Below are 12276 nucleotides of genomic sequence, written 5' to 3' on the forward strand. Positions count from 1 at the left end.
GTGGCACTTCCACTCTGAAGCGCCAACTCAGCCCAGCCACTGGTAAGCGCACAAAGAGTCGTCACTCGCACTTTGCCGTCACTCATTGTACAGCTCGTACACTTGTCATTCTCTCCCTCTCAACAAGCGATTTGCCCCATGCGACTCATCGACGCAGTCTAGCCCCGTCCGCTGATCAAACCAGTCTTGAACGACGATGGAACACACGGTACGCCCAACTCAAAGCGCCAGCCCAGCCAGTCGTCAGCTCACGCAGTCGTTGCCCGCAAACCTCCTCAATTTCTCTCGCTCGAAAGCACGTCTTCACCACAGACGACCCGCTCGATGTGTGGGGGATTGCATTTTCTGCCTACAAAAATCCACTCTCCTGCAACAAGCGTGCAATCTTCTCGTCCTCCCTCTCTCTCGGCTCCAATGCCAAACTCTGATGATATAGCTCGTCGGCATTGCTCGCATCGACCAGACTTTTCTCGATGAACGCCTCGAGTGCTGGTACCACGGCGAGGTTGTACGGTGTGGACTGGTGGATGGTGATCTCGCGAATGACTTCCGACGTCTTTTGGCGTTTGCCAAAGTTGATGAGCGCATCGTTTTCCTTCAGGCGATCGCGGTTGCCGTCTTCGATAAAGGTGAGATCCCCCAAATAGCGGCCGAGGAAGGGGACGCAGGGGGGATTGAGTTTGTGGATCAGCTCGCGGTAGTTGGCCCAATTGCGGCTGGCTGACGTCAACGTCTCGAGCGATTCGAACATCAGCACGTGTTTTTGGGATACGGCATCCCAGGTGCGACGCAGGCGGTGGATGGGTGCGGTGGAGAGGGCGGAGACGATCGCCCACATGCCCGAAAAGTTGTTCAGCGCCCGACAGCGGTCGGCGATGCTGATAAAGTGCTTGATGATCGCAGCACGTTTCTTGAGGTCTTCCTGCGCTAGAATCGTCTCGGCCACCCAGCCAGAGATACGGTTGTGCGTCGTGATGCTGTCCATGATGCCCTTGGCGTGGACATCGTTGCCCGGCTTGGTCCATTTGAGACCCAGACACTCGGCGGGTTTCACCTTGTTGTACAGGCGCGACTCGATGAGCGTCAGCTGCCGTGCCAACTCCAAGGGGTCGATCTCGAGGAACTTGAGCTTCTTCATGTTCTTTGGCAGGATCGGCGCCGGTGCCGAATCAGGGAGGACCATCTTGCGGATCATCTGCTCGCCATCGCCCTGTCGCCTCTCCACCAACCGCTGTAGATGTTGGGATGGCGCCTTCATCGACGCCGCCTCGCCCATCTCTTCGATCGCGAATCGTCGCACCTGGTCCAGATACGGCTCGTCCTCGCCTTCGTAGAAGTACAGCTCGAGCCACATCTTGAGCACGTTGAACACCCTGAGTCGGATCGGGATCTGCTTCTTCTCCGTCCACAGCACCAATTCCTCCTCCGTCAAGTCTTCGGGTGGTAGAATGCGGAATCGCTGCGCTAGCAGATCCAACAGCGTCTGCGTCGTGGTAAACGACCGGTACGTCATGAGGAATGTGTTGTTGAACGAAGCGTCGAACGAGTTGTGCATTGTCAGCCGTGCCAGTAGCGCTTCCAGCGTCGCGCCCTTCACCGAGCCGTCTTGGGCAATGACAATGTCGTCGCCCATGTAGTCCGGCTCGAGGAACCATGGCACCTCGTCCTCCCGACGCCGGGCCAACGTCGACGTCGTGCCGGCGCTGTGCTCGCTGTCGTGCGTCGTGGTGTGGATGAGCGGCGCATCATCGCCAAGTAAACGACGCAGCTTGGCGCTGTTGGTGCGGTAGGCTTCCGCGTCCTCGTCGATGCTCTGACCAGGAAGCTGCCCGTCGACGAGCGTGCCCCGGCGACTGAGGATTCGGCTCGCACCAGAGCCACCCGTAGCGACCGACCCAGACCGTTGACGATGGCCGCTTGGGGCGTAGATCGAGCCACTACCGCCCCGACCGGGAGCAAGACTTGTGACGGGGGAGACAACGGCCGTCGAGCCCGAGGTGGCGCGGCTTCCTGATCTCGCCCTGGGCCCATTGGGCACAACGATGCCAGGGCCGAGGTACATGAAGTCAGTCTCTTCCTCGGTCTCGTCCTCGTCGCCTTTGCCGTAGCGCGCCATCTGCTCGATCTCCACGTCAAGACCGTTGCTGGTCGTGTTGACCTTGCGAGAGAAGACACCCGTCGCCGGCATGGTGATGCCATCCTCCGTGCCGTGCACTGATGCGCGTGCGCCGAGGAAAGGCGATGCGTCTTTCAGCTGCTCTTCGCCCACCTTGGCGAGTTTTACCAACGTCTCAACGACGGCTGAAGACAGTTTGACCAGCTTCACAGCCTCCTTCTCTACGATTGCCGCGTTTGCAGGAGAACGAGCGCCGTCGTGCTCTTGCACAGCAATGAAGAGGAAGCCAGATGCATCATAGGCTGCCTGCTTGAGCACCACAAAGCGTTGCATCAGTTCGCGCGCCTTGACGGCATTTGCGGCATTGCGTTCGTTGATCGGCGAGGAGTCTGCGTCCTTGGCGTCCGGCCCGTCGACATCCAGACCCGAGGCAAGATCGATGCTTTCCACGAGTGTTTCCATCGAACCAAATCGGGAGAGCAGCGACGTCGCTGATGCGGCGACATGTCTGCCCTGTGTCGCCTGTGCGATCGTGTCTTTCGTAGCATCGAGCTGTGCCAGGATCTGCTGGAGCTGCGCGATCATCTGCTGGTCCAGTCGCTTCTCCGGGACCCGTCGCAGGGTCAGTAAGCCCCGCACCACTGCAGATTCCACATCCCTTCGCTGATTGAACGGGTTGCTGCGCGCGCCCTTGCTCTCTGCCTTGATAAGGCCAATCTCGTATTTGGATGGCAGCACAAAGCCGTTTCCGAGCCAGCCTGCGGCCATGCCGCTGCCGAACGACGCAGCACCGACCCCGTTGAGCCCCAAATCGCTCTCGAGACTGCCCTCGACCCTACGTAGCCAGCCTCGACTGTGTGACGCTCCGAGTGCGGTGCTCCTGGCCTTTTCAGCTTCAGAGCTCAGGCTCTGCAGCGTGCGCATTAGCTCGAGGGCGTCTTCGCGAAGCCGCTGCCTGCACTGGTAGAGCTTGGAGAAGACGTCTGCGTCAAGGTCGGTCATGGTGCTTTCCATGCTGGAGGTTGGCGACGAGGCAAGGGTGACGGTGTGGTCGATGACCTGGCGCGAGGATAGCACGAGCTTGGAGACGACTGCATTGAGCTTGCGCCCGATCGGATGCAGGGTCGCCGGAGTCGGTGCAATCGAGTCCTTCGGGTTGACGCCGAGCAGATGCAATGTGGCAGCTTCGGCTGCGGGAGTCGAAGTGTAGAGCGTAGTGAGGATCTTGGAATATGCATCGAGATCGACTCCCGTGGTAGGATCCGCGTAGTCTGACAAGGCTTTACTCTGTTCCATTCGATGTGAATCCTTGGTGACGAGTTTGGAGATGGGCGCAAGATCAGTGTTGGACAGTGAGAGCGAGCCGGTGGCATAGAGCACCTCTCTGATGGCGGTCACAACGCTGGCTGTGGCGTGTGCCAGTCTTGGCAGATAGACACCGCCAGCTGCCGCACTCTTGTACGACACGTCCGCCTCTGCGAGGCCATTGGTACCGATCTGCTCTGTAGCGATGGCTGCCAGCTGGCGGATGACGTCGTTGGCACGGCGGACCAGCAGATTGATGGGTTGCGGCGGCGATGGTGCCAGTGCCTTCTGCAGCTCGTACGCTGCTGTCTCGTCTTGCAGCAGCGTCGCTGGCGAGACCGACGGCTGTGAGAGCGCTGGATGCTGGAGCACGGCGGCGAGACTGGAGGATGTGCTACCACGGCGACTGAGGTCGGGACGAGGCGGTCTGGGCGGCTTGCCTGGCAGTCGAGGATTCATATCGCCCTCGATGTCAGAATCGTCCGAGTCAATTTGCAAACTCGACAGGCCGCGAGATACGTCGAGGCCGGCGCCCGAACTCGCAACTCCTTTCTCGACTGGCACAGTGTCCGAGATGATGGGATGTCTCGGTGAGCGACTTCGAGGAGTGACGCTGGATAGGAGGGTGAGCTTTGTCTTTGCATCTGCGAAGTTCCATCGAATCTCGTTGGTCGAACTATGCACGTAGAAGAAATACTTTTCGTCGTCTGTGACGCGCAACCTCCAGGGCTTTGGCACAGTAGCAGGGTTCGGCATTCGATCGGCCGTGTTGGTGATGGGAGCTCGAACCGGGGCGGACCCATTCTGAAAGATGGCCGTGTTATTGCTGCTGGTGGAAGATGGCCGCGATCCTGACGCGGCGCTCAGTGATGTTGGTCTGCTGCGATCTGAAGCGTCGAGTAACTCTTTGCGAGAGCTCGCCGAGCTATTCTGGCTGGACGAGACTGAACGGAACATGGGCTGTGGGTGCAACTTGCTGGACGAGGACAGCGTTGCGGCGTTGCTTTGTGCGCCGATGCCGTTCGTTGGCACTTGTGAGGCTCCCGTACGGTGGGCCTGATCTCGCAGCGATGCCTTTGACGCCAAGACGTTGCCGCCCGTGCGGTCGGCTTGCGAGCCCGTGGCTGCTCGCGGTCGAGCTGCAGCTGCAGCCGCCAAGGATTGGGAAGCAAAGGAGCCTCCTTCGACCGGATTCGAGACGGTAGCAGCTCTAGCACGTTCCCGGTCATGCTCCAAGGCAAGCTGCTGAGCTGACACGGACGTGGCACCGAAATTGGGATTTGTTGGGTGAGAACGGGACGAGCTGCTCTGTCGAGTGTCCAGAACGTGTTGGTATGGCGATGCATGGGTGAGATGCATGGAAGCCATGTCGCCGAGTTGCGGGCTCGCTGGGTTCAAGCTGCGTCTGTGAGGATCACGCATAGCCGCTTCAGCGAGCTGGCTGAAGGCGTCACTGTTGCCGATTCCGTCCCCTTTGATGAGAGCTTGCAGGCCATCGAAGCCCGAACCAAGGCCGAGACGTGAAAAGGTGTCGGTGTCGGTGGTCAGCTGAGGCGTGACGCCTAAGCTGTATTGTGCGTGCATCTGCGCCCTAGCGAAGAGCTCGGCTTCTGCCTCCTGATCCGAAATAGCTTCGACATACTGTGATGGAGAAGTGAGACAGGATAGGCCAAGAAGTCAGTCAAGTAGCCTTGTCATGGAAGTTTCGAGGGGCGCAATTTAGACTCACGTTCGAGGGAAACCAGCCGCGAACCTGATTATCGAGAAGACCATCCCACCATCCTGACTCGAGCTGTGTAAGAACTTCGATGAGAGCACCTTTCTGGAAGGACAGGGAGCTGGCGTCATTCGACTCAAAGTCGTAAAGGGCGCGTACGAAGAAGGAGGGTGGGTCGTCCGACTCGTCTGCCGTGCTGGGCGTTTGGTCGTCTGATCCGAAAGGATAGGCCATGCGAGGCTGCGAGGTGCGCGGATCTGAGTAGGTCAAATCGCTGCTAGAAGCAGCTGCGGAAGTGGACGCCATGGTGAGTTCAGAAGTCAGACTGCTAGACAGTCGCACTGATTCTGGGCCAGGGAAGGTGGCTGAGCGATCCTTTTCAATGTGGGCCTCTGTCTCGGGCCGAGTGAAGCTGCTTTCAGCGGCGAAGGCGATCGTCTGAAGCGCGAATGACCGTTATCATGGATATCTAGACGTCGATAGAGATGTTGACAGGCCAACGATGGGGCGAAAAGTCTGACGAAGAATGTGTCGAGATAGTGGGGTGAACGCGACCGTGCGTCAGGATGGTGGGGGAAAGCGACGAGTCGGCCTCCGAGGAATGACTATGTTGATACTGCAGCGAATGACAAAAAAGTGATGATGGCGAGGGTGACAGAGTGGGATGGTGGCGCTCAGCTAGCCCCCTGCTAGCGAGCGGCGGCGAATCGGAGTAAGGACGACGAAGGTGAATGAAGACAGGCAGAACGTGTCTGAAAGCAAGTGCGACGGTTGTGAACGAGGTGACGATTGTGCGCGCTCGAGCTTGTTGCGTGTTTCCGCGCTGCGCAGGAAGTGTGTGATGCAGCGTCAAGGAGGCAGCAGCGGAGTTGGTCCAAATGAGGTCCAGGTGGGTTGGGACCCTCTAGAGCGTACTACGACAGTCCATCCGTCGGAAGCGGGAGGTGGGAGACGATTGGCGAGCTGATGCGCAGCGAGATCGGACTGTGGTGACAAGCTTCCCGCTTTTGGAAGAGATGAAAGGAGAGTCGGGTGGCGAGAGTGGGTTGAAGGATGAGAAACGAGAGAGATCAAAGGGAAGGGGCAAGCGAGGAAATGATTGACACCTGACAGACAACCTTTGACCCTTAAAGAAATTAAGCTTGTCAGGCGCGTTTTAGGCGGGCGGTGCGTGGGTGCGTTGGGTGTGTGTGCATGTGCCGGCGCCGGTTCGGGTGCTGTGGCTCGGTCGTGTGGGCAGGCGTGTGCCAAAGCCAGCCTTTTGAGGTGTGACGATCTTCGCACACGATGAACTCCAAGGCGACTCTCGTCCTTGTCGCAGCGATAGGGACCGTTCATCTATAGCAGATGCTGACAACCATTTGCTGCTGAGAGTCGCTACAGTCGACCTTGTCAGCCTCGTTCGCTAATCCAGGTGGCCACCTTGCGCTGAACCCTGTCATGGCTATTCGGCGTAGACGAACCGGTATCACTCGGGTCTTAAGTATCGTGGAAACAAGGATGCCAGAAGGATCGTGTGGTGCGCCTTGAGCCAAGCTTTGGGCGCAAAAATCACTCAACCTTGATCGAGGCGCATGCCGCGGTACCGCAAGCGATTCTATTTGTCGGAGACGGCAGCCATCGTGTGCTCGAGCCCAGTCCGAAGACATGTGCTCGCTCATTCGCTTGTACCATGGCACTCGGGCCTCCTCTCGAGAATGTCTTTGCGAGAGCCGAGTCTCAGGGTCCCCTGATCAGCACAAGTTGCCGTCTCTGAATCATCTTCATGATTGCATTGCGCCAACACGGTCGGGACGGTATACATCTTCGATCCCTGATCGACCATCTGATGAATGCGATGCTCCTCTTGCAAGCATCCCTTTATGCCTCCTCGCCATCCTCCACCGACGCTGTCTTGGCTTTCGATGCAGCGCCCGCGCTAGCCACCTCCTTGATCCCCGTCTCTGCAGCGACCTCGATCTTCTGCGCCTCGCCTCCCTGTTGAGCCTGTGCTTGTGCCTGTGCCTGTTCCTGCAGCGCTTGCAGCTGGGCGCGCGCCTCCATGATCATGGCCGCCTGCTGCGGTGGCATGTTGGGTGGCAGTGGTCCTTGCATCAGCGCCTGAAGCTGGGCGGGATGCACCTGCAGACCGTTTGGCAGGGTGACTCTAGCGTCGGCTCCCGATCCGGTCATGGGCAGGTTAATTCCTGGACCATTTGGTCCGCCAGGTGCCGGGCCTGCTTGGCCACCCGGTCCGCCCTGAATCTCAATCTTGGTCCCAGGCGGCGTAACCAGCGGCGGCAGCTCCACCGTCGGCTTTGGCACCGGCTTGCCCTCATCCTCCAGCCTCTTGACTTCCGCTGCTCGCTGACGCTGAATATCGTAGTAGATCTCCTTATGCTTTAGATGTGCGACCATCTCGCTCGCTGTTGGGAAGATTAGTTGTCCCCATCCTTCCCTGAACGTGTTTGCCTCGGAGACGACGTCGAGGATCTCTGCCTCGAGCTCCTTCTCTGCCAATGTGAAGCGCGCCATGGTCTCGTCGCCGATCGATCCTTTCTGGAGAAGAGTGCCAAGTGCCTGCTTGTCGTCGCGCATGCGCATGATTCGGCGCACGTCGGTCATGGCGCGGTGGAGCAACGCCGCCTTCAGCACCTCTTCCGGGGCAGGCGGGTCGGCTGCTACGAGCGTCTGGTAGATGTCTCTTGCTTCGTGGCCTTCGGCGAACCATGGCTGATACGATTTGGCCAGGTTGAGTGCCGATCGTCGTCGGTAGATGCGCGAGAACACTAGCATCGACACGACTAGCGTGGCCACATAGCCGATGGGTACAAATATGGACAGCGCCATCTTGTCCGATCTGTCTGCCTAGCGGTTTGGTTGTGGTGAGGTGTGCGGCTCGCAGACTGCTGCACTTCTGCTGCGTCGGTGTTGCTTGAAGCGTTCTCGAGCAGGAACGTGGTGTGTGTGCGCCGATTGGGAGTGCTTGCGGCCTGTCACTGTTGGTCGCGCTTGATGGTCAGAGGGAAGCATCTTGCAATTGCCTCGGTGCAGCTTTGACCTCGAATTGGACCGTGACACGACAGCTGCCACCTGTCGCTCATTTCTTCTTCTCGCCCGACAATTTTCTCGCGATTTTACACGTGTCAAGCACGCAGCTCCTCCAGCTCCTTCTCTTGAGCCGAGATGGCACCACAATCAACGACAAAACACGCACAGAGTTCAGCGAGTGCACGCTCCGCATAGCAGGTGGAAGACAAGGAGTCGATTCGGTAGATGCAAGACGACGAAATGTAGGAATGATACAGATGCAAGTACGAAAGGGGACTGTGATGCTAGGGTTGCTGATTCGAGGCCATTACGACCTCTTGTTATGGGAATTGGTGTTGAGTCTGGACGGCTGTTCAGGCCTTGCCACTGCGAGTCGAGCTACCAGCTGCAGCCGTCTCCTTCTTCATCTGGATCAGCGACTCGAGCTCGGTGCACACCTCGGTCATCGTCGGCCGGTTCTTGGGTGTATGATCCCACATTCGGTCCAGCAAGTCGACGATCTCGCCGCCAAATTGACGTCGAATGAAGCCCGTGTAAGGACGCTGCCTCTTCTGCCCGACGTCCTGGTAGATCTGGTGCTCGTTCATACCCTGGAACGGATATTTCTTCTCGGGCTGGTGCCACTGCAGCGCCTCCCAGAACGTCATGGCTGCCGACCACACGTCGACTTTTTCGTTGTAGTGAGGCTTGGGGGTCCACAGCTCCACCGCCTGCCAGTTGACCGTGCCGACGAGCGAGCGCATCATCGAGCGCGAAGTGTTCTTGACCCGTGCCAGGCCAAAGTCGTTGATTTTGGCCGTCTTGCGTCGCGTGATCAGCACGTTAGTCGACTTGCAGTCGCGATGGATGATGGCAGGCGTTCGCGTGTGCAGATACTCGAGTCCTCGCGCCGTCTCGAGCAGGATGCGGAACACCTCGGCATCGCTTGGCGCTGTAGTGTTGCGAATGTAGTCGAAGAGATCGCCGTTCGAGCACAGCTCGCTGACGATCATGCAGGGAACGTGGCGAGGGTCCTCGGGAATGCTGACGCCGATGAAGCGAACAATGTTCTCGTGGCGCAGATCACGCAGCAGGCTGAGCTCCTTGATGTCCATCTCGGTCAGCTGATCGCGGATGTCGGCGATGGCCACCTTGTTGACGCGCGTCTTCGAGATGCGATACTTGCCAACATACACGTCCTTGAAGCCGCCCGAGCCGATCTTTTCGAGCTTCTCCAGCTTGGAGGGAGCGATCTCCTTGTCGGTGAGGTTGAGGCTCTCCAGGTCAAGACCGTTCAGCTCGTCGACGCCGTCGCCCACTTGCGGGGGTTGCGCCTCCTCATTGCGCAATGTGAGCGGAGGCGTAGGCAGCTTCTCCGACGAGACCAATTTGCCGCGTGCTCGCAACAGCAAGGGCTGGTCGCTATCGGTAATGTCGGGATGTGTGTTGCTCGCAGCTCTCGTGACTCGCCTTCGCGTAGGTGTACGCTGCCGGGTCTGTTCCTCGTCGTCCTCGGCGATGGCAGTGACGCCAGAAGTATCCGACTGCATATCGCCGGCGTCATCGCCTTGCTCCGGTTCGGCGACAGGGTCGATGCCCTCGGGCTGAGTGAGCTGATGCCAGTCGAGCAGCTTCTTGATCAAATTGGCCTTCTTGTCATCCTCGTCCATGTCGATGTTCCGGAGGTGACACAACTGCTCGAGCTGCGACTTGCGGAGCCGCGAAAGTGAAGAGAACGAAGGTTGCGTCATGGCGTCCTCGATGCTCTCCGAGGCTGCTGCATCGCTCTCTGGAGATTTGGAGCGCCTATCACGACCGTTGTCATCGGACGCTCTGCTGCTCGCGATGTCCGTGAGTTCAGAGGCGCTGTCCATGTCGATGTCGTCCATCAGCGAGGGGCGAATCTCACACGGCTCGCCATCTCCGTTGGATGAAGCGGCAACCAGACGCATCTTGCCGTTGCGCAGCTTGCGGAACTTTGTGGGCGTGGGGCCATCGTCATCGGTGGCCATGTCGGCATCGTCATCATCTTGCAGAGTGGTGTGCGCGTCGTCCGACGGCGCTTCAAGTGATGCGCTGCGACTGCGAGGCTGGTGCGAAGTGAGGCTAGTGTCCGAGCCCGCCGTCGAGCGCCTCGTGCGAAGCGTCTTACGGGACCCCGCACGATCGCGGGCTTGTGCCATAGAGACGGACTCAGCTTGCAGGGCCGCAGCCACCGCGTCGCTGTCTGACGAATGGTCCTCCATCCACTCGTCCTCGTCCTGTGCGTGTCCCTTGCTTGGACTTGCCGCATTGACCTTGACCGACTTCTTGGTTCGCTGCGTCTGACGATTGCCGAGTCTCGGTGTCGCCATGGGGTCGAGTGCGGCCGTGTCGGTAGCACCAAGCCCTCGTGTGCGTCTGACTGGCAAGCCCGCGGTGAGGCGCGCGGCTCGCGATCGTGTCTTGATGGGCGAGGCAGCGACGAACATGTTGAGCTGGTGTTTGTGCTTGAAGGGAGATTGGGATGCGTTCGAAGCGCGAGAGCTTCGTCCTCCAAAGAGAGAAGACGAGGTGGATGCAGAAAGCGCGTCCATGCCATTGATCATCCGTCGACGACGAGCTGGGGCGCCACGCAGGGTGTTGAGATCGCGCAAGGGACGACGCGGTGCCTGATTTGCCTTAGACGGCTCAAAGTCGTCGAAGGTACCCGAGTCCATGCGACGAAGTGTCCCGCCATTCTGCGCCTTGCCGCGGGCATGCGTCGATTTACCTTGGGATCGTCGGCGCGTGAGAGAATGCTGAGGCTCCGCTTCGGTCTCTTCGCCACCTGCCTCGTTGGAAGCGTCTGTGAGATCGTCGTCGCGATCATCTGCCGAGCTGGAGCGTGACGCCACAGGCATGCCGCGAAGGAGACGCTGGGAAGGCTTGCGAGTTGACGAGCCCATCCACAGCGCATCGCTCTCGGCCCCATCTTCAGTGATGATGTCATCGGATCGCTGATCATATGAGCGAGAGGAACCGCGCCTCGTCGAAGATTGTCGGTGGGAAGAGGCGGAAGCCTGTCGGCTGCTGGACCGGGAGCGGTCAAGACGGGAACGGCAAGTGATGATCTGATTGACGAGGTCGTGTTTCGTCAGCAGCTCGCGCTCGTCTTCGGTGGGAGTGATCTCCCAGGCGCCTGATGTGAAGCAGAGCTGTATGAGCTCGTCCCTTCGCAGGCGATGAAGCTGCCAGGTGGGTGCAGTCGAGACGAGACGTGCATGCTCTGCTTCCTCGTCGTCCATGTCCGCGCTTCCCTCGCTGCTAGGATCCGAGTCCGCCGCGGCCTCAGAGCGGACGAGGCGGTGCGAGCTCGCACGCGAGGTTTGCTCGACCGTGCTGCCAGCTGTGTGATTGCTGCTCTGCCTGCTCATGGAGCGAGACTGGGATCTGGAGATCCTGCCTAGGCCAAGCCCAATCGGCAGCTCGTCTTCAAGAGTCATGCCGTTGAGCGTCCTATGCAGCGAGTTGCGGCTCGAGCGACGAGTCTGGATGCCGGGACGGGTTTGCAATACATTGGAAGCATCCTGAGTTCTGGAAGATGGAGCACGAGATGTTGTTGGCGAAACGGAGAGGACAGATGACCAGTCGGAAAGTTCGCTTGCAGATGACGACGGTTTGTCCCGAGGCAGGTGGGGCGAAGTGACAACGTTGAGATCCTTGTTCCTGCGAATACGAAGTGTCGATGAGCTCTTGCGGCGGACGTCAGTCGATGAAGCGGCATCTAGGCTCTTCGATGAAGAGGCACTGTCTCTATCCATCTGGCTGCCTCTGCCAAGCTCGCCGTTGGTTGCTTTCTTTCGCTTGAGGCCCGCGCGGGCTTGGGGCAGAGGCATGGTGTCGAAAGGTGATGCGGTGACGAGTGGCAGCTCGATGAAACAGGAAGCGTGAGACGAGAAGGATGGGGAATGCAGCAGAGCAGAGCTAGCTTTGGCCATCCTGGCACGCAGGCCGGAATGTCTGGTCTTGTCGTTGCCGGTGACGGGTTGGGTAGAACGACCGCTTTTGCTGGGCCCGGCGGCCGAAGCACCGTGGCCGGAATGATTCTGAGGAACCGGAGACAAAGCGATGCGAGCTCTGCTAGACATTACTGTGGCGGAAGCACGGA

The 12276-nt window shown here is 59.2% G+C and overlaps 3 protein-coding genes across 3 annotated transcripts; all 3 read right to left on the reverse strand.

Annotated features, from left to right (window-relative positions):
- Window positions 1-349: 349 nt before the first annotated feature.
- PSEUBRA_005387 (Ras-like guanine nucleotide exchange factor, N-terminal) lies at window positions 350-5444 on the reverse strand (the record flags this gene model as incomplete). The annotated part of the gene is made up of 2 exons (XM_016438837.1): window positions 350-5062; window positions 5151-5444. The coding sequence occupies 2 exons, from the start codon at window positions 5442-5444 to the stop codon at window positions 350-352; spliced, it is 5007 nt and encodes a 1668-aa protein (XP_016290116.1).
- Window positions 5445-6998: 1554 nt separating this feature from the next.
- PSEUBRA_005388 (Sec62/63 complex, subunit Sec66) lies at window positions 6999-7967 on the reverse strand (the record flags this gene model as incomplete). The annotated part of the gene is made up of 1 exon (XM_016438825.1): window positions 6999-7967. The coding sequence occupies one exon, from the start codon at window positions 7965-7967 to the stop codon at window positions 6999-7001; it is 969 nt and encodes a 322-aa protein (XP_016290117.1).
- Window positions 7968-8521: 554 nt separating this feature from the next.
- On the reverse strand, window positions 8522-12256 carry PSEUBRA_005389 (Protein kinase domain protein; the record flags this gene model as incomplete). Its single annotated transcript, XM_016438836.2, has 1 exon — window positions 8522-12256. The coding sequence occupies one exon, from the start codon at window positions 12254-12256 to the stop codon at window positions 8522-8524; it is 3735 nt and encodes a 1244-aa protein (XP_016290118.2).
- Between the last annotated feature and the right edge of the window lie 20 nt (window positions 12257-12276).

The sequence above is a fragment of the Kalmanozyma brasiliensis genome (genome assembly GCF_000497045.1).
Source record: "Kalmanozyma brasiliensis GHG001 unplaced genomic scaffold PSEUBRA_SCAF6, whole genome shotgun sequence".
Taxonomy (NCBI): domain Eukaryota; kingdom Fungi; phylum Basidiomycota; class Ustilaginomycetes; order Ustilaginales; genus Kalmanozyma; species Kalmanozyma brasiliensis.